The sequence below is a fragment of the Cydia fagiglandana genome, chromosome 10 (genome assembly GCF_963556715.1).
Source record: "Cydia fagiglandana chromosome 10, ilCydFagi1.1, whole genome shotgun sequence".
NCBI lineage: Eukaryota > Metazoa > Arthropoda > Insecta > Lepidoptera > Tortricidae > Cydia > Cydia fagiglandana.
Genome location: NC_085941.1, coordinates 20,959,499 through 20,979,954, shown reverse-complemented (window position 1 = coordinate 20,979,954; position 20,456 = coordinate 20,959,499). Strand labels below are relative to the sequence as shown.

The 20,456-nt window shown below is 39.5% G+C and overlaps 3 protein-coding genes across 6 annotated transcripts in view; 2 read left to right on the top strand and 1 right to left on the bottom strand.

Moving 5' to 3' along the window:
- LOC134668031 (organic cation transporter protein-like) overlaps positions 1-6,037 on the top strand; it is a 30,236-nt gene extending 24,199 nt beyond the window's left edge. For both annotated transcript variants that reach the window (XM_063525473.1, XM_063525474.1), the window contains exons 3-7: positions 2,318-2,418; positions 3,161-3,315; positions 3,672-4,289; positions 4,639-4,820; positions 5,167-6,037. In XM_063525473.1, the coding sequence (XP_063381543.1) occupies positions 2,318-2,418; positions 3,161-3,315; positions 3,672-4,289; positions 4,639-4,820; positions 5,167-5,346 (1,236 nt within the window). In that variant the 3' untranslated portion in view covers positions 5,347-6,037. The remainder of the gene's footprint in view (positions 1-2,317; positions 2,419-3,160; positions 3,316-3,671; positions 4,290-4,638; positions 4,821-5,166) is intronic.
- The window catches only part of LOC134668038 (collagen alpha-2(XI) chain-like), a 43,890-nt gene that overhangs the window by 17,384 nt on the left and 6,050 nt on the right, over positions 1-20,456 (bottom strand). The window contains exons 3-7 of one of the 3 annotated variants that reach the window (XM_063525485.1): positions 18,482-18,646; positions 18,233-18,329; positions 17,365-17,437; positions 16,385-17,188; positions 15,907-15,974 (exon numbers count right to left, since the gene is read on the bottom strand). In XM_063525485.1, the coding sequence (XP_063381555.1) occupies positions 15,913-15,974; positions 16,385-17,188; positions 17,365-17,437; positions 18,233-18,329; positions 18,482-18,646 (1,201 nt within the window). In that variant the 3' untranslated portion in view covers positions 15,907-15,912. Of the gene's footprint in view, positions 1-15,900; positions 17,189-17,364; positions 17,438-18,232; positions 18,330-18,481; positions 18,647-20,456 lie in introns of those variants that run through there. The other 2 variants (XM_063525484.1, XM_063525483.1) reach the window with 2 other exon arrangements.
- LOC134668028 (uncharacterized) overlaps positions 7,454-20,456 on the top strand; it is a 39,774-nt gene continuing 26,771 nt past the window's right edge. Inside the window, exons 1-4 of the mRNA XM_063525470.1 lie at positions 7,454-8,430; positions 9,070-9,198; positions 10,938-11,057; positions 12,525-12,651. Coding sequence (XP_063381540.1) covers positions 8,359-8,430; positions 9,070-9,198; positions 10,938-11,057; positions 12,525-12,651 — 448 coding nt within the window. The 5' untranslated portion in view covers positions 7,454-8,358. The remainder of the gene's footprint in view (positions 8,431-9,069; positions 9,199-10,937; positions 11,058-12,524; positions 12,652-20,456) is intronic.

Sequence of the window (20,456 nt, the reverse complement as noted above, 5' to 3'; positions counted from 1 at the left end):
GCCTGCCAAATTGATGGACGAGAAAAACTAAGACAAACATATCTTTTCAATAAGTATTGTACCTAAAAATAGATAATGTAGCTATAAACTTAACAAAGTACCTTAGCAACAATTACAATATTTAAATAGTAGGCGAAAGCAGGTTTTCCTTCAGGTGTGCCAAGCCTTATAAGAAGACTTCCCAAATAATAACGTATACCTATTGCCTGCATTTAAAGGTTTGCAAGATTTATCTATGTACCTAAATGCCGAAGCTTTGACACTGTCCTGATGAAATGAGTAATGATATATATGTGTGCATCATAATTAGCATATGACGATAACTTGCATCTTTCATCTTAGCATTTATCTTGGTTGCCAAGGTCAGCAGGGTAGCGATAGCAAGCGTGAAAGATTTTCACAAAAACCTTTGACCCTTTTTTGTTTTTTTACGTAATATAATAAATAATTACGATTCAGTCCCAAAGGAATAAGAATAAGAATAAGAATAAGAATATTGAGCTTTTTGTGTCGAATTAAGAAATTCGTAAATCAGGCATTTTGTTTGGTAATTTATTGAAGTAAATATAAAATAGGTAACCATAGTGCACGTAGAGATTAAGCAAGATCTCAGTCGAGTAGGAAGGCGACCTTGACACTCTCTTAATGAAATGAGTGGGTAATGAATGCTACGTGGGTATTATCATATTATAATTATAAGGCGATAGCGATCTGCGCGGATCGCACGCGCACATTCACGCACGGGTGCGCACGCAAGTCACCGCCTGAGTAGATTATCAGTTGCAAGACTTGCTAGTAACCAGCACCATATATCTCTGATTTTATCGTAATCCCGTACATTAAGAATGGAGGATTGTCCAGCACTGAACGTGTTTTGTCTAATATGATGATAACATAATGATAGAGTCCGCCAAAGGTAACTTGAACAGAACAAAGTGGGGGAGTGTCATTATAAATATGACTTCACCACACTTTGTCATTGCAAATGTCGTGCAAAGTTAGCTTGGTCCAACTCTAATACCTTCATGATTTTGGCGTTCTGTCCGTATCGAGATATTATTGACTGCACTCCACAAAAGGAAGAGAAAGCATTTGAATTAAATTGGCACTAGTATTTTGTATAGCAGTGAATTTCTCAAAACCAGTAAAATGCGCTTCGACTCCGCACGATGAGTGGGAGTGATGACCCTGCAATTTACTCATTCAAAAAACCATCAACAATCACGATATAAATCAAGCAATCTTGAACCCTATATCATTTGCATAAAGCACATTAAATTCAGTACTCGACCTTCACCTCCAAACGCATCCGATATCGTCAGTCAGCCGTGCAATCATAATAACAATGGCTTTGGTGACAAAAAGCTGATCGTGAAGGGAATCATGTTTTGGAGGATGGTTTTATACGAGGTTATTTTACGTTCTTGATGATATCATTACGCAGTAAGTTGGCAAATTTATTTAATACTTGGGTGGGCATAATAAATGCCAAGGATTTCGTCGAGGATCTGCTATTAGTGTCAAGATTCGTATTCTAGTGTGCGAAATGCGCACTGCAAATCGCGATTGCAACCCATGAGGCATCTTAAATGCTTCCGAGTTAGGTACTGGTTATTACTTTATTAGGATTTTCATACAAAAAAAAACAACAACGGGTTGCACTCCGGGAGTGCTGAAGTGAAAACTCAATGAATAGTCCAAAATGTCTGCAGCACTATGTATAATTGACTCCTTTCTATTGAAAAACTTTAGTTCCGAAAATGCTGGCCAGTGAGCTTAAATATGTAGCGTTAATTGTTTAAAATTCGAATAGAAATTGTAAAGTTACCTAGTGCAGACCTCGCATCTAAATATATTTGGTCATGATATTTTGAGTTTTATTCACCGGTACTAAAGTTCACTTTTATTAGCGATTTCATCAAGATGTATTAGCTTTATTGAATTATATTTGAGTGATATAAAGTTAGAATGTAACTGTGAGATCCTCGTATTACAGCCCGTACAAGATTAGAACATTTAGCTTTATTGCTTAATATAAAAGTTCAGTTTTAAATAATTGACCTGATTATGATACGTTTCTTTGGTGAATACATTGTTCGTGACACATGACGTCAGCGTTACGTTACGCGTTACGCTGAATCGAGCATTTTTTCCTCACCTCAAAAAGAGCTCAGCGCCGCTAAAGAAGTTTTCCCTTCAAAAATAATTATCTGAAAATCCTTGAACCACAGAACAACAGGCCAACAATATGAGAAGATGGTTGAAACCATATACCTTATGCAAACCGATAGTTACCAAAGTGTGTATTCGGTTACAGTTCAACCTGGCGTGTCAGGAGTGGAAGCGGACGCTGGTGGGCACCATCCACAACATCGGCATGCTGGTCTCGCTGCCCATCCTCGGCTACGTCTCCGACCGGTGAGGCCCTACATTATTTGTATAAGTGGAAAATGCATTTATTGATAAAAACTAAGAAATAAACAAACAAACATAATAAAACTTACAAAACTATAGATAAAAAATTTGCCCTAGATCGCCGTCAACGGGCAAGGTGCCCAGAAGGCTGGCCGTATTCCCCGCTGTATAGCGATGCTAATACGCTGGGCGAAATAGTGGCCAGCCCTCTGGTCACCAGAAGCCTCTATTAAACGCGCCGACAAGTCTTTGTACAGTCGACGCGCGCTCGGCCCCCACGGCCCCAAAGTTTCGATACCAAACGTATAAGTGTATAAGTACATTTAAAGGTGTTCTAGTTTATCCTCCAGGTGGAGGAGGTGTTCTTCCAGTCTACGTTGCGGAACAATTGAATTTTTAAATTTGTTCAATAGGTCCATTAGTGCCATAATTGAAGTATGTAGTTGTACCTATACTGGTCAAATGTTCACAAGACAACATAGAATCAGAGTATCAAGCGACAACAAGGCAAATACGGATTGCAGTAAAAGTGAGGTTGGCTAGTCGTAGTATTTTACAGATTACGCCTGCGTACGTCTGTCAATACTACAAATACAGGCAAATTTAAGGCAATTCTCAGTGAACAAAACTGAAGACAAGTGTAAAATCCACGATGCCACTATTTAATGAAAATTGACACTTGTAATAACATTAACGTTTGTAATAACACTTTGAATTACCTATATATGCGTTTTTCTGTTTCCAGTTGGGGCCGTAAAACAGCACTGATCTTGTCATGCGTGCTCGTGGGGGCCATCGGCTCTCTGAAGGCCTTCTCCATCTCCTACGAGATGTACGTCATTGTGGAGTTCCTGGAGACGGTAGCTGGTGCGAGCGCGTTCCCTGCTGCCTTCATCATGAGTAAGTCCATGCAAAGTGATTTTTATAATATTTTTTAAGTGACAGCAATGAATACCTGTCCTAAAAAGGGATGTCTTCGAAAATCCCAAATATTTACGAAAGTAACAACACTTTAATTGAGACAATGTACCTTATCTTGCTTTTTTGTGTGTTGCATGTTCGACAGTCGATAGTATTTTCAAAACAAGTTTCTTGATTGATAAACTACTCACATATGCTCATCAAACACACCGACATGGGAAGGGAGTACCACCATTACAAACCCAAACAAAATGGATTTTCTGTTGTGCATTGAACCGCTTCTAAAGCTTGAAGTCTTTATCATTTGGCTTTCATTCACTATACTGTCATTTCAGCGATCGAGCTCCTCGGCCAAGAGAAGCGAGTCTTAACCACTGCCTTCCTTGGCATCATGCTCGTCATCGGCGGCCTGAGCTTCGCGCTCCTCGCCAAGGCGTTCCAGTACTGGCGCACCTTCATCCTCGTTGTCTATCCACCTTCTCTCCTCTTCCTTCTTTATATATATTTCCTCCCAGAAAGCATTAGATGGCTTCTCTCTAAAGGCCGTAAGGAAGACGCTTTAGAAATAATCACCAAAGCAGCGAAGATGAACGATATAACTCTTTCGGAAGACACGATTAAACAGCTTCAAGCAGCTAAAGAGCCTGTGGAAAAGAAGGAAGAAGAAGTAGGATTATGGATGCAAGTGTTCAGATCTCCAATCATCATGCGGCGCCTAGCGATCTGCTCGTGGTGGTGGATCACTTGCACGTTCGTGTTCTACGGGCTCGCCATCAACTCGGTGTCGCTGGCGGGCGACAAGTACACCAACTACATGCTGGTGGTGTCCGTGGAGGTGATCGCGGTGGTCACCAACGCGCTAGTGCTGGACCGTATCGGGCGCAAGCGGACGCTGCTCATCGCGTATATTGTTTGTGGGATTTCTTGCGTTGCCATCGCTTTTGTGCCTCCTGGTAAGTTTACTGATGGTTTTACTATACTTAATACATGTAATTGGCATGGTGAAAGTATGCAAAGATGAAAATTAAGTTGCAATTGAGGGTAGTGTTTATAAAAAAAGTTAAACCCTTATTTTACATCAATATTTTCTACCGATAAGCACTTGAGGATTCGATGGATCTTTATTAACGTCTTCCAACGAGGGAACGAGGTCTAGCTTTCTGGTTCTAAAACCCACAGAGGATAGGTAGTGAACATGTTACAAAAGTTCACATTACGAGTATATTTTCCCAAATACTTGGAAGCTTTCTACGTACCTAGTATGTTCTTCCGATTTCTTAAACATATTGTTTTGTATTCCAGCGATGTCATGGCTAGCGACACTGCTGTACCTGGTGGGCAAGATCGCCATCACGCAAGCCTTCAGCGGCGTATATATGTACACATCAGAGCTATTTCCCACGCACGCGCGCCACAGTTTGCTGGGATTCTGCTCTATGGTCGGCAGACTTGGCTCTATCGTGGCTCCACAAATGCCTTTACTGGTAAGAATTCCATTTTGCACACTTGCTTCATTTTGATTCTAACGAAATACAATCGTGCGAACGCTTCTTGGGAATATGCGGGAGTGATTTGGTTGAAACATGAAATTTTCTCTTCAATTTATAGCTTTGATATCTTGATAAGCATTTACCAGAGAAATTTTTTAGATTTTATTCGAAAATGATGTTAAATCTAATTTCGTACATCATGCAGCTTTACGAGATTACGTACTTATGTCCCACCGTCTGGCACAGGCCTTCCAGTGGTTTGGCTCCGCTAGGTTAACCCATTGCGGATCGAAAACTTGTATGCAACACCCTTGTTAATTAGTTTTAAATCACTTTCCAGGCAATCTACGTAGAGTGGCTTCCATCGGTCCTGTTCGGCAGCACAGCACTAGTGGCAGGCGCTCTCATGCTGACGACGCCAGAAACCCTCAACACTCGTTTACCTGACACCATTCAAGAGGCTGAAGAACTTGCCAACCAACATAAGAAGCCTGAAAACTTAGAGATGAAAGCTTGCTAGCGCCTTCACTCTTCAGAACAGCTCTTACTAACGCCGGAGACCAACACACAGTTACCAATACACCATACAAGATGTTGAACTTGACAACCAACCAAAGAAGCGCGCGCGCGCGTTATCCACATTTATCCACGTGATAAAACAACTGTCACTTTTTAACTCTGCGGGATAGAAAGAGACGGACACCATTTTATCACGCTGTCACGTAGACAAATACGACCATCATATCCGTACTGATGTACAGTTAGGAGTGTCGCTGTTTGGTGCATCTTATGTTTGGTCTTAGTGTTGTTCGTTAAGTATCATTGTGACGTAATTTATTGTGATTTAATTAAGGGTGACACTTCGCTTCGCTTTGACGAATAGGTACATAGTTTAAGCAAGACATATAGATAATAAGCTCAATGTTTCTCTCTTTTCTATACAATATATATTTTTATAGAGTTCTCTGTCCAGCTAAGTGAGATGCCACCCTACTAGGGAATGCAAATCGGTTATTTTTTATATGGAAATAATCGGTTTTTAACCGAAACCGCGGTTATTTCCATACAAAAAATAACCGAATTGCATTCCTTACACCCTACTCTAGGTATTTAAGTATGACTTGCGTACAAAGTTATGTTATCCATTAGTTTTACAATAATTTAAGACAAAAGTTTATATATCTGCTGTGTAAATACACTTTCTTTTACAATTTTCTATTTTATTTCAACATCACCCAAAAAAAAATTAAAACACGTTTTTATTGTTGACTGTAATTTGCTCCTCAATAAAACGCTAGTACTTATACCTCAATAACACCTAATATAATATATACGAGTCGGTATTAGGTATTGCAACTGAGATTCGGGACTGCGTAAATGTGATGTAGGAAAAAGTGTCACTCTTTGTATGGAAGTAGCTCGTTAGTAACGCCAGTCTCCTGTCTTGTGGCGTCTCTATCAGACTATCTCACTGACGCCTGTATGAAAACCGTCTGAACATATGATTTATGTAGCCTGAAAATATTGAGGCTGCATGATTTGAAACAACCGATAATACACTTTAAGACAAGTATATAAGAACTAAGGTATATGTAATGTATTTTTCGTTATTCATTGGATTTCGACGGAAACAAGTCATTAATTTTATTGTAATGTAACAAGACGCGACTAATGCCAACATTGCCAACATTAGCCGCAACTGTCAAAACATATACTAAGCAGTCATTACAATGTAAACTAACACATTACTTTACATTTAAAATAACAGCCGACCCTTCTTTAATGCGCGGAAGAATGTGGCATTTAAAGGTACGAATTTACGAAGTGGCACAGAAATCAACTTCCTTAAAAGTAACTATGGACCTACTTCAGATGTATTAGTGCCTAGCAATATTTCGGTAAATATGAAATAGGGTGAATAGCGAGACAAGAAGATTATTTGAACACCTGTAGGTAACTTAATCGAAACTATTTTAGGAACAGCCCATTGCAATTAGTAGATGCATTACGATACAAAGTGCGAAAAGTAGGAAAGTCGCCTGGAGTGGGGATAAATTAAAACACGACCAAAATCGACACGAGTTGCGAATTACCTTTTCGCACGTATATCGTACAACGTTTTACAGTACATATGGCCCTTTAAGTTTTCGACATACGCACGTTATACTGAAAATCATAATTAGATTCCAAGAAAGTAAGACAATGTTGCCACTTTTTACTAGCGCGTCTCGTATTTGTGTAAAAGAAGTAAATAAAAGTACTTACTTTTTTAAATCGTAGGAGTAAAATGACCAATAAATAAATTATCTTAGCGTGTTTATTTATAAAAAGGAATTTATTATTTTACAAACAAACAATTGCAGTGGCAACTTTTTTTGGAATCTAATTACGATTTTCAGTTTAGTTACCTATCGCCCTAGGGTAGTAAAGTAGCGCCATCCTACTGTTTCTTAACGATGTACCAAAATATTTATACCTGACCATCTATCAGAATACCAGAATGTCACATAGGTATTTTTGAACGCAAGGGTAATTGTTACAAATTCCTGTACCTATCTACCTACCTAACATGCTCCTGTGGGCCTGAGGGCTGTTAAGCATTGGAACTGAATCCACACAGTCATACTTTTAAAGAAGTTACGTCGTTATACATACTATTATTAGTAGATAAAACATGTCAAAATGTGACGGATGTATATCCACAGCGATAAACGACATAACGCATCATACTGTTTACAGAGAACGCGTTATACCACAAACTATTCTAAGCTCACGATATTTCCCATACTCTGCGACCCAAATACACCTTCTCCTCTCCAAAGGGCAGAACCGTTTATCAAATGTTAAGGCACATGCGACGTTTTGACATTAGTATTGTCGTTTGATCGTAAATGCAGTTCAAAATGGATTCGCGCAGCCCTAATATTTCAACAAAGTAAATATTTGTGCCAAATATATCATAACATGTCTATTCGGATTTGAAAGATATATGTAGATCGTGTTTTATTAGTTTAGTTATTACTAAAAAGTGCCCAGTTAAAATAGATCTTAGTACGTTGAGATAAGATCTGTGGGCAGTGGTTTGTGTATTTTAATTTTCACTTCAGTATAGCGCCGGTATTAGTAGGCGCTGCGCGCGCGCTCCTGAAGTTTGTGATTTTAGTTAAATCTAAAGTGCAGTTTTATTGAAGTCAAATTTGGAATGCGCTGTTACTAAATACTCTTTTGTTTTGAAGTGAGGAGTTTTCAAAAGGTGTTTTACTATATCCTGAGTCCTGAGGTATAAAGTATAAATTCCAAAATCACGTACCTTAAGTGCCTGAAGACAGTGGGTTTACCAGTCCCTTGTGCTTTAATTTTGACTAAAAGTTAGGGCCAGTTGTTTGTTTGATAAATGGAAAAGACTCGGACTAGCGTTTTACTCCATAGTTTTCTGGAGTTCAGTGCCTAATGTCAATTATTTAATGACCATTATGGTGGGATACGTGGTGATGGGGTTGTGCGTGTAGTGGTGTGTTGTGTGGTGTGTGTGATGTCGCGTCGCGACGTGGTGCCGCGCGCTGGCCGCGAGGTCCTCGCGCCGCCGCCCAGCAAATGTGCGAAGGTAAGCAAACATACCTTAACCCATGTCAGGGGTGCGAAACTCCTCCTGGCAAACTCGGCTCCGTTCTGCTCAGCATTGCTCCGACCAATTATTAGGGTTATACATATATTATATTCCTAAAGATGGAGTTCATCTTGTCAATTGAACAGTATGGTTGTCCTTTTTTGACAAATAGCATTTTCAAAAAAGCGAGTACAGAGAGTGCGGCTGTCGGGAATAATAACCCGAGGGTTAATAACGAGTCTCCAAAATTTCACTTCCCCCCACGCTGCACAATGTACTATTTGGTACCCATGCAACAGTATGTTTTCGCTTTAAAATACGAGTAGGTACCTATTTAGGGAAAGGGCTGGATTTCCATTTCGAATAAATTCGGGATAAAACATTGAATAGTACTGTTTATTTGAATGGAATTAATTGTTTTGTTAGTATTAGTTTTATGTAATGTGTAAATGCCTGAAAAGGTAAGATTTTAGTTATATAAGTTATTAATGAACTTAATGTGCTGTACATACTTAGCTTTAATCTATTACACAATAAATTACAATTACAATTACAATTGAGTAATTTTCGCTACATGAATAAGAACTGCTTCTCGAGTGCTAGTAGTCGGTAATTATAAATGCTGGTATTACACAGGTGCTGTACTACACCTGGCGGCTGTGCTCCGTGGTGTTCTCGCACTTCGTGATGATCAGCCTCGTGGTGGCGTACTGCATACTGGGCGCTGTCACCTTCGAGAAGCTGGAAGCCGCACACGAGAGGGAGGTACTCACACTACACTTCATTTCATTTAGTTAGCTAAATTTGCTAGACAGTTTTATTTCCTCGTTTTTTGAGTTTTAATTTTTCGTCAAGCCGTTCGAAGTTCTTCACCTAGATGACTTTGTAGACTTTTGCGGTTTTCTATTGTTGCACGAAGCCTTAAAGAATTATTTGTGCCCTTTTGTGCTTTTATGTGTTTTGATGTTTTAAATTTCCCCCTTGTCCCTCAGTTTATACATTATCATCATTATTTTACTTCGTAAAGCCGATATTTATACGAATTTACTTTTCTCTCTTGCGATTCGACGTGTAAATACATGTGATAATCATGCTTTCTCAGATATTTTGTGGTAATTAATGTTTGGGTCAACAGGCGTTACCAAAATTTTAGCACGACAACGAACATCCACTGTGGATGCCACGTGGATGCATACTTAAAGACGGTAGTACTATTCGTTATTCTGTGCTTAAAGTCATAAATACATAACGTCTGTAAGTAAATGATTACCTTTTCCTCAGAATGTAAATACATCAGCCACTCCCACATCTCTCACACATGTAATTGCTGTAATATCGTATTCACTCGCTGCGGTCTGGATCTCGTGCGCAGGTGTCGACAGCTTGCGTCGGCGCAAGTTTCTCTCACCAACAGCTGATAGACCGACGAAATGCTATTTATATTAACTATCCTAGTCTATTAATTTTGACGCCTTTATATCAACCTTTAATAAAAAGTTGCCAGGTGTTTTAAAAAAATACTTAATCGAACGTTCTTATGTACAATAACAGAAGATAAGAATATTTTAATCGAGCTCATAATGGTGCGATTGATCATTAAATTTGCTGGTAGCTTCATGTAAGGCGCTATTTTTTACTTCATTTGACCCTACTTGATAAAAATAAGCGTCTGGTTGACGTAACTGGTGACCGAAGAGCTGGCGGCTACCTCGCACAACGTATCAGTATTGCGATACAGCGGGGAAATGCCGCCAGCATCCTTGGTACAATGCCTCAGGCCTATTTTAGATTTAAGCTAAGTAGTTATTAATTTCGTTTAGTTATACCACTGTATATATATTGTATGAAAATAAGTGTCAAGGTAACATTGAACCAGCTGAAATGTATAATATTCCGACATCCTCGTAGTTCAAATCATATCTCTTTAGTTGATCTACGAGACTCAAATCCGAAAAGTGAGTAAGCAATAAGCATCATGTAAGAGTCTGTGCGGAAAGAGAAGAATCGAGGAATGTATGGGGCCCAATACGTTCCACGACTCTTCTCTTTCCGCACAGACTCTGCCTGTCAACTGTATGTATAAGAATCGGAAAGCTAACCCTTTATCAAAATAATTTTGCTTAAGTACCATTTTGGCGTACGTTGCCGACGTGCAGAGGTCTCTGACTGCTGGTTCCCTGATTCTATGAGGTTCACACTTGAGCTTTTTTAGGAAGATGGAATTTTGTTTTAAATATGGAAGTATGTAGTTTAATTTATATAATACGTGATGACACTGAACTGTGGTGGTCCGTCAGTTTGTACTACTTTTTGATGTATCGTCGGCCATCACTATTCACTCAATTCAGAAATAAGTTAGCATAGTTTTAGATTAAACAAATGTAAGATACTAAACACGGTATAAAATTATAAATAAAATATGTTCGTGGCAAATCGGCTTGTCAAAAATCTCATAAAGCTAAAATTTTATCTCAGTGACTATCTACTTGTTTGTTTTTTGACAGGTGAAGATGAACATCTCTCGTCTCCGTCGGAACACCACGGACAGCATCTGGGGGATGACGAAAAACGCCACCTACTTCAACGAGTCCAACTGGACGGCTGATGTGGTCGACATGCTCAAGGTATACTCTACCATGAATTCGTCAAACTAGCTGGCCTTAGAGAATAAATATCGCCTACAGTATAAAAAATCTATCAAAAGCAAAATAGGACTGTATGAGCTGTTACTAAATATAGTTCGTTTTTTTTAGCATTAGAAATAAGGTAAACAATCTTGATGTGTCTTTTAATGGAAAAACACATTTTAAAAATAAATTACGGCTAATATATATGTAACAACTATTAATCTAATACGACCATTTATATTCTTCTGCTTTCATAAGTAGATATAGTAACAGCACCAGTCATGGGACATTTAAGAGGGAATTTGGAGTATTTGTGATATTTCCCTAATACATGTGAATGGTCTACCGCTTAGCGTATTGAAAGATGAAAGTCCTACCTGTCTTTCATGTTTCAGGCGTGTTGTATCAAAGATACTGCAATGAGTTTCCACATACTTAACAAATTAAAACTATGCTATTTTTCTCCAGTCATGGACACCAAAGCTCCAGTAATGGGCCCCCCAGTAATGGACACTACTCTATCAGTATAAAATATTGAAATAGGTCATCAGATCTGGTCCATGTTATCATAATATTGCATTATCATCCGATTTGCATATTTAATTACGAATACAAAATTTCAACTCAATCGGAAAACGGGAAAGTGGCTCAAACTCGGCTACCAAGATTTGACCCACACTAAAAAACGATATTAATTTATCCGAAGTCCGAGCATACCTCCTGGTTGACATATTTCGTAACTACATTTTACTTCTGTATTGTTTAAACATGAAATGATGGCATGGCAAGCATCATTATGTAAATTTCCCATTATAGGAGGTATGCAGTTTTACAGCTCCTATAATGGGATTGGGCCAAATACCACTATTTTTTTACATCTGTGGACTCACAACATAGTATGTTGTATACCTTATCTCATGGTAAATGCAATTAACAAAACACATTTTAGTTTTCATCAAGTATTAATTAATTAAAATTTAATAAATTAACTCACCTCTCTTAGCGAAGTTGTTAAGAATTCGTAGTGGTATTTTTTTTTCAGTGACACGACAACTTTTGGGTTGACGCCAATTTCTTAAAAAACAACCAGATTTAATAAAAATTCAAACTGAAACAGCTCTAGGACTCTTATTTATGATAATATACAGGCAGTGTTTATAAACTACTTTTAGACACTTATTTTACAGGATTTGTGGTTTTTTGTCCCATTACTGGTTCCACGCCCATCATAGGGTACACTACTATAGTAGTAATAGTTTTTGATTTTTAAAAAAGCGTTTTTCAATTAAAAGACATGTCAAGATCGCTTACCTTCTTGCAAGTTCTTTCTAATGCTAAAAAAACGAACTAGAGTAAGCAAACTAACTTTACGGAGAATGAAGTATCCTTGAGATCCTGTCCTTTTTACTGGAAGAATTAGTGGTACCCAATACAGGCATTATAAAATTTTTTATTCATCCATAGGACTTTGAAAACGCGTTGCTTTTGGAGATGAAAGTGCGAGGCTGGGACGGCAGCGAGAGCACCGCTCACATCCAGTGGACGTTCACGGGCGCGCTCTTCTACTCCATCATCGTCATCACCACCATCGGTCAGTGACCCCATTTATTGACCCGACCGAAAGCGGTGGCCTTCTTACCGCCGACCAGATTTTATTAAATGTTAGAATTTGGCTCTTTCCGTGGGTCATAGTTGGAAATCGACAGGATCTACTCCAGATCGTATTACAGGGAAACACCAAGGGGTGACCTTGAGTAGCCTTAGGCCTTGAGTAGCTTACAAATAGTTATTAAGGACGATTATTTTTCCATACTGACTAAATGTGTATTTACCGGCCGTTCTTTTAAAATAAATGAAAAAGAAATATGAATAATGAACACTCAACTCAATAAAATTAATGAACACTCGCTGTCAAATTAGCATCGAACACCGGCGTAAACACGTAAATATAGTAAAACATTTTTGTGAATAAAAACATTTTTCTGGTTGACGCCGGCCGCGCTGGCGCCGCGCCAGCAACGCCATCTATCAAAACTTTATACTCAAACAAACTCGTTTTATTTCTGAAAGCATTAGACGGATTTACGACAAGTCTACACAAGAATATTACGACCAAGAATATCAGATATATTGGAACGGCCAAGATGTTGAAAAATATCTGAACATACAATTTAATTTCTTGATCATAGTTAATTCACTATAATTTCTTGAAAATAGAGGCTTTGTTTGGATTTTAGTGAGGCCGTAATGGCGACTAGGTATGTACATTAATTAATTTTGCGTTGTCATGCAGTCAACCTCGTATAGAGGCGCGAACTGATCTTGCATGACGTTACGTTAAAATTGTTTTGCAAGAGAAATTCCCTTGAAAGTAATAGTAGTAGCGGTTGACCAAAATCAGCTGCAAATGGTGTTAAAGGAATGAAAATCGGCACGATTAATCTTTAGGCCATTTGAACCAATTTGACCCGTAGCACCAAAAAAAGAAAACAAACGGAAAGGAGTTATGACGTCATCTTTTTTTTGTATGGAAAAATAAAAATAATTGTTCAGAAACCTATCGTGTGTGGTATTAAATGAAAGGGCAGTTTGAGCCGGTTCTAAAAATATATCACATTATTATATTTCCGTCACTTGCATTCAATTAAAATAAAAATAATTTTCAAAACATACCAAGTTTGGGCTCCTCCAGATACGAAACCATTGAATTATTTTTTGCAAAATATACCTCAAGTAATACACAATATCCTCATATCTAACCCCAAGAAATTAATTTCGAAAATATTTAGTTTTAGTATTTTTTTTTTATTTTTTATTATTACAAATTGTGATCTATCAATCTATCAATTAAATGGCCTCCTAGCCTAGTCGATAGTGACCCTGTCTATGAAGCAGGAAGGCCCAGGTTCTAATCCTGGTAAGGGCATTTATTTGTGTGTTCATTATCATCATCACACAAATAAATGCCCTTACGAGGGCTTGTATATATGTGTATATGGGCATTTATTTGTGTGATGATAATGATGAACACACAAATAAATGCCCTTACCAGGATTCGAACCTGGGACCTCCTGCTTCATAGGCAGGGTCACTATCGACTAGGCTAGGAGGCTGTTTCATTGATAGATTGATAGATCACAATTTGTAATAATAAAAATAATAAGCCCGCAGGGCAGCTTGTGGCGAGCTGTTGGGGAGTAACGACCCCACGGACCCGAGTGCTCCCGAGAGTCGGTCAGGGTCTCCGTCTCCGGCGTGTCTTCATCGGTCGGAGTGGACCCCAAGGGGACCCGCAGGACTCTCAGCTCTGGCTTGCCTTAATTGGCCGTCCAGAGAGGAGTCGTTAGAGCTATATGCTCCAGGGGTGGAAGTGAAAGATGCATAAGACGCGAGTTGGCACAGTGGCTGGTAACAGCCACTGGGTAGAAAGCGGCGCACACCTCTCGACACCCCTGAGCCGCTCACACCGATGTTGCTCCTGGTCGTCTTCGCGACGGCAGTTTCAGGGGCCCATCTAGTCAGCGGCAAGTCACCACCTGCCTCGATAACGTGTTTTAGCATTGTTATGGCAGGTGTCCGGACTTCTCTACAATAGCCTAGTCTCATTGTCCATCCAAACTTCAATCCATAGACCGGTATACTATTCACTTTTTCGACAATAGTCCCAATGCCTGCTGCGACCGGTTCATGGGTGTTTATTGTTGCGCCTGTGAACGGGTTCCAGCAGGCGTTCTACATGACATTAAAGCTCTCCAAGGGGCCTCTACGTGTTGGATCTATATCCCCACGCAAGTCTATCAAAAGACCGGGATTTGTAGGCCCGTGAATTCCAAAATGGAGAAAAAAATAATAAAAAACCGGGCAAGTGCGAGTCGGACTCGCGCACGAAGGGTTCCGTACCACAATGCAAAAAAAAAAAGCAAATAAAAAACGGTCACCCATCCAAGTACTGACCACTCCCGACGTTGCTTAACTTAGGTCAAAATCACGTTTGTTGTATGGGAGCCCCATTTAAATCTTTATTTTATTCTGTTTTTAGTATTTGTTGTTATAGCGGCAACAGAAATACATCATCTGTGAAAATTTCAACTGTCTAGCTATCACGGTTCGTGAGATACAGCCTGGTGACAGACGGACGGACGGACGGACGGACGGACGGACGGACGGACGGACGGACAGCGAAGTCTTAGTAATAGGGTCCCGTTTTACCCTTTGGGTACGGAACCCTAAAAAAATACTAAAATTAAATATTTTCGAAATTTACTTCTTGGAGTTAGATATGAGGATATTGGGTATTACTTGAGGTATATTTTGCAAAAAATAATTCAACGGTTTTGTATCTGGAGGAGCCCAAACTTGGTATGTTTTAAAAATTATTTTAATTTTAATTGAATGCAAGTGCCAGAAATATAATAATGTGATATATTTTTAGAACCGGCTCAAAATGCCCTTTCATTTAATACCACACGCGATAGGTTTCTGAACATTTTTTTTTATTTTTCCATACAAAACAAAGATGACGTCATAACTCCTTTCCGTTTGTTTTCTTTTTTTGGTGCTACGGGTCAAATTGGTTCAAATGGCCTAAAGATTAATCGTGCCGATTTTTATTCCTTTAACACCATTTGCAGCTGATTCCCGAATTTCAGGCTGTACCGCTATCACTATAACTGGAACTGGAGAGGCAGCTTCTGAGTTAGGTACTTCAAGATAATCACTCTGCAGGAGATGCAAAATTACTGCGTCAACTAAGGTCAATATTTCGCGCTTCCAAAAAATTATTCGAACATTTCACCTTGAGTTAAGTCCTTGATTACAACAAAATGAAAAGCAAATCAAGTTTTACATCCGTTTATTCATCATATACCCACTTCTGTTTCTTTCTCTGTCGATTAACCTTCCTTTTCGGACACCCTGCAATAATTGATTATTTAATTTAAATCTTCTACTAAGCTTTATTCAACAAGCGTATGGCAAGCGTCCGTCGTCACTAGCGTTATGGCTCGTTAGCTACACTGATATTTATACAACACTCGCGCACACGATTAGTGTTATTAGTCACTTAGCTTATCACAGACACTAGAAGCCGTACCCACCGTAGTCGCCGTAGCCGCGGCCTCCACGAGGGCCTATGACGCCAGTAGGCCCCCCGGGGCCGACAATCAACCGCTGCCCGGGGCCTATTATACCTGTAGGGCCTCCAGGACCTGTGAGAATCCCGGGCCCCGTTTGCCACCGCCCCCGCCTGCCGCCCGGCCCTATGATGCCCGTAGGGCCGCCCGGACCTACTAAAACTTGGGCGCTTTCGGCACCATGAGACGCACCTTGCTTGTGATTCGGCCCAATGCCGCCTGTGGGTCCGCCGGGACCGACGAGTACTTGAGGAACGCCTATGTGGCCGGTCGGGCCGTCCGGGCCGACCAACACACCGGGGTGCTGGTTAAAGCCTGGCGCGGTGAAGTCTCTGTCACCTCGATGACCTGGGCCGACCACACCCGTGGGTCCATCGGGGCCGACTAGAACTTCTGGGTAACGTTTATTTGCAGCTAATCTGTTCTCGTGGTGGTTGGGACTGATGACATCGGTGATTAAAACTCCAGAGTTTCGTTGATTTGACCCAAGAGTAAACCTATTGTCAACGTAATTTGGACCAATCCCACCGGAAGGTCCATTAGGACCAACTAAAACGCCAGGATTTTGATTCTGGTGGTATCTATTATTGCGATGATTTGGGCCAATAACACCAGTAGGGCCCTCTGGTCCGACTAAAACTCCAGGATTGTGTTGGTTACTTTCATCTTGATATTTACCACCGCCATTAGGACCAATAATGCCCGTGGGTCCTTCCGGCCCCACTAAGACTTGTTTGTTCGATCCGGGTCCTATGTGCCCAGTAGGGCCAGATGGTCCAACTAAGACCCTATTTTCGCGGCGCCGTGGTCCTATAATTCCAGTGGGTCCTCCAGGTCCAAACAGCAGGCCGCGGTATTCTCCTCCGTTCTGGTACCCGTTGAGACTTGGCTTCAGGGCCCCTATGATATCCTCGTCAGGGCCTCCAAAGGGGCCTGCTATGCTCTCGTGACTTGGAAGCAGCATGGGACGTTCATCTTCTAACTCGCTAAAAACCCCTGGAAAGTAAGTAATGTTTACTATTAGGTACAACCTTGGCATAATTCTATCCGATCGCAATGCGTATTTTAATCGTTCATGGGTTCATATATCTATAAAATAAATAAGTTAATCTAAATGTGATGATGAGTGATATTGAACGAATAATTTTATTCTTGCCACTGAATGCACTAACCTGAGTCAGTGTTATGCGGAGTTCTGTTCGGCCGTTTGTAGCAACATAGATTTTGCCCGGATGGACACGCTCTCTGAAAGGGAACATAACCCGAGTTTAATATGAGTTAATCTTACTTAACCTGTAATCCTTACATGCAAAGTATTAAAATATAATTTAATTATGCTGTGGTGCGTGAAGAAAGTACCATTAGACTTGGATTGGAGTAGAGAAATGCCTTTGACAAAAATTGCTAGTTAAAAAAAACAGTGCTTTTTGTTGATATTTAATATCTAGCGCGGTGTATCTCGCCAAAATATTTTTCGCCTAATTTCACTTCCCAACCAACTTGTTGCAGTATTTTTAGTTGGCAAACCAATGCTTAGCATAGGGCCTATAGTATAGGCCAAGCCCATGAGAGGAGGCCTGTGTCCAGCAGTGGAATGTATGATTTTTTTTGTTTTTTTTTTATGGATAAACAAACAGTCATTCATTAACATTTAACAATAGATTGAGCAGCAGTAAATAGACCTATAGTTTCCTTTATTAAAATACGTAGCCAATTATCATTTATATCTCCGTTCCAAACTCGCGGGTTTTTAAGCCCGGTCATTTAGGTATAAGGCGTGCGTGGGGATATAGATCCAATACGTAGAGACCGTTTGGAGAGCTTTGATAGCTTATTATTTATATTATTATATTATATTATATTATATTTATATTATTATTTATGATTATATTATTTTTTTACGTTTATTCATTAACAATTCATTAATATAATAGGTAAATATTTTTAAACAACACTTACACAAAACCTAAAACTAAATAGGTACTAAGTAAATATATGGTAATGTATATTATATCATTCGGTAGGTAGACAAATACCTACCTCAGAGTTGCCGCGCGAGTGGCAGGAGGCCGTCAAAGAAGTGACGCACTTGCAGTACTGCACAGAGTCCAGAGTGCCGTCCGAGTACTTTTGAGGCCTGCAAACAACATTTATCTATTTAAATTATGATTCAGGCAATAAGGCCCACACTTATTACAAATACCTAAACACTTACTTAGACGTAAAAACGTCTGCTCTTTAGTCGGATTCAGCAGTTTGCCCTGGAACGTTTTAGTAATGGTTACCTACCTGATGAGCTTCATCACTTGCAGGTCATGAGCCGTGAGTCGTTGCGAGTGAGGTTCCGACTGGACGGCGTAGCGGCCGGACGCGGCCCCGGCCGCCGGACGGTTGTAGAACCCATCGGTCTCCACTGGAGGCTTGATCTCGTCCGCTTCTACTTTATTCGGCCGCCTGGAATCAATCAGTAAATAGATGTTAATTTTTCTATGTTTTTTCTTAAAATGGACCAAGTTGATTTATCGTCAAATTCATCGATTGATGATAAATCCCACTAGAGAAGTATATAAATAAATTATACCATAAACCTTACAAAGGTTCCAAAACTGAAGCCAATAAATAACACTACACACTACAAGTTTTACCTATTTTAGCCAGATTCTATAATAGACGTGATATGTTTCCAAGCGCAGATATGGCCTTAGACATTATTTATGCAAGGCATTAGAAACCGCCCAAATCGGACAAATCAAAGACTAGTAATTATAATAATTACAACTTTAATCAGTATCGCAACGCTGAATATAAATTACTAAATCAATCCGGCATGAGATCAAGACACGCAAAAAACAACTTAGTACTTCCTTAAACAAGGTTGAATATACCTTGTATCAAACACAAGTATTGGGTACTTATTTATAGCAATACTTAAGTGCATTTACTTTTTAACCTAATTAGAACCTTCGAATACAAATAAAGTAGGTAGTATTTCTTTTGTTTCATTGCTTTCTCAAACAAACGAACTACTATACTAAAACGTTCAAATTTATTAATTAATTATTGAGGTTAACTGACATGATTAGACTGATGTGAAACTTATATCGTTGAAATAAGTTTTACAATCGTTTAGCAGTGTGGACGGTGGTGTGACCCACGACCAGGGGCAAAGTTGCGTTCACCATTTTTTGCGGGTTGCGGAAGCGTGTGTAATAGTTTTTGCTCCATATTCTGGGTGTAGTAATAGACTGGTCATGGATCAATGGAAGCGAAAGGTCTAATGTTATTTGGGAATTCCCTGAGTGTTACGCCGCCGCCGAAATGTTGAAACCGGAGGAAGACAATACAACTGTTGCAAACTGTTGCTTTGTTGGTTGGATAGAGTTGTTAGATTCTTAATATCGATAAAAGAACCTGCATAATCGTTTACCTTTGCGATATGACCATTTGGTCAAGGTACCTATCTCAACGGAAAACAATTATAAGCTATGTATGCTTATTATGTAGAATACGTAAAACAACATTTTTTTTTCTAAAAAGGAGATACCTACCAATAACAATAACTAATAAAACAAGATACATATATGATCTATTAAATCTATTTATATAATTTCAAAATATAAGTCATTGAAGCAAGAAAACTCTTCGATGTTTTTCAAACAGGCCACTCGACATTGCAAACAAAACTATTGTTATCTTCGCATGACATGTGTACAGTTGTAGCCAAAGACCTTATCTGTCAATTTATTGACAAAAAAACAAAGTGAAGCCATGACAAACACGTTTCCCGCTTTTATGGCGTCACTTTGAAACAAGTAAGTAAACGCGAGAGTGACGCATGACACGATAGCAGACTAACGTGCCATCTCTACTTGTACCTAAATCTAGTAAAGCTGCCACATCCAAAAACGAAATCGACATAAAAACCATACCAATAATTATCGGACCTAATCAATGTTTTTTTCGAGTGTCTGCTGACAAAATGTGACCTGCAGTGCAGGCGTATCATGGATGACGTTAATCCACGTGATATAATTTCCGTCACTTTTTAAGACCTGGCGATTGAAAGTGACGGACACTGTCTTAAATTACCCCGCTGTCACGTAGACAACAACGACCATCATATCCGTACTGCAGAGGACTAGAGGAGACCAGTCGGATACATGTATACCGGACATACAAAAGCCGTTACCTATGGCTGAGTCGAAACGGAGACCTTCACGGAGACGATCAATTATAATAAAATCTTGGACGCTTAATAGAGGAG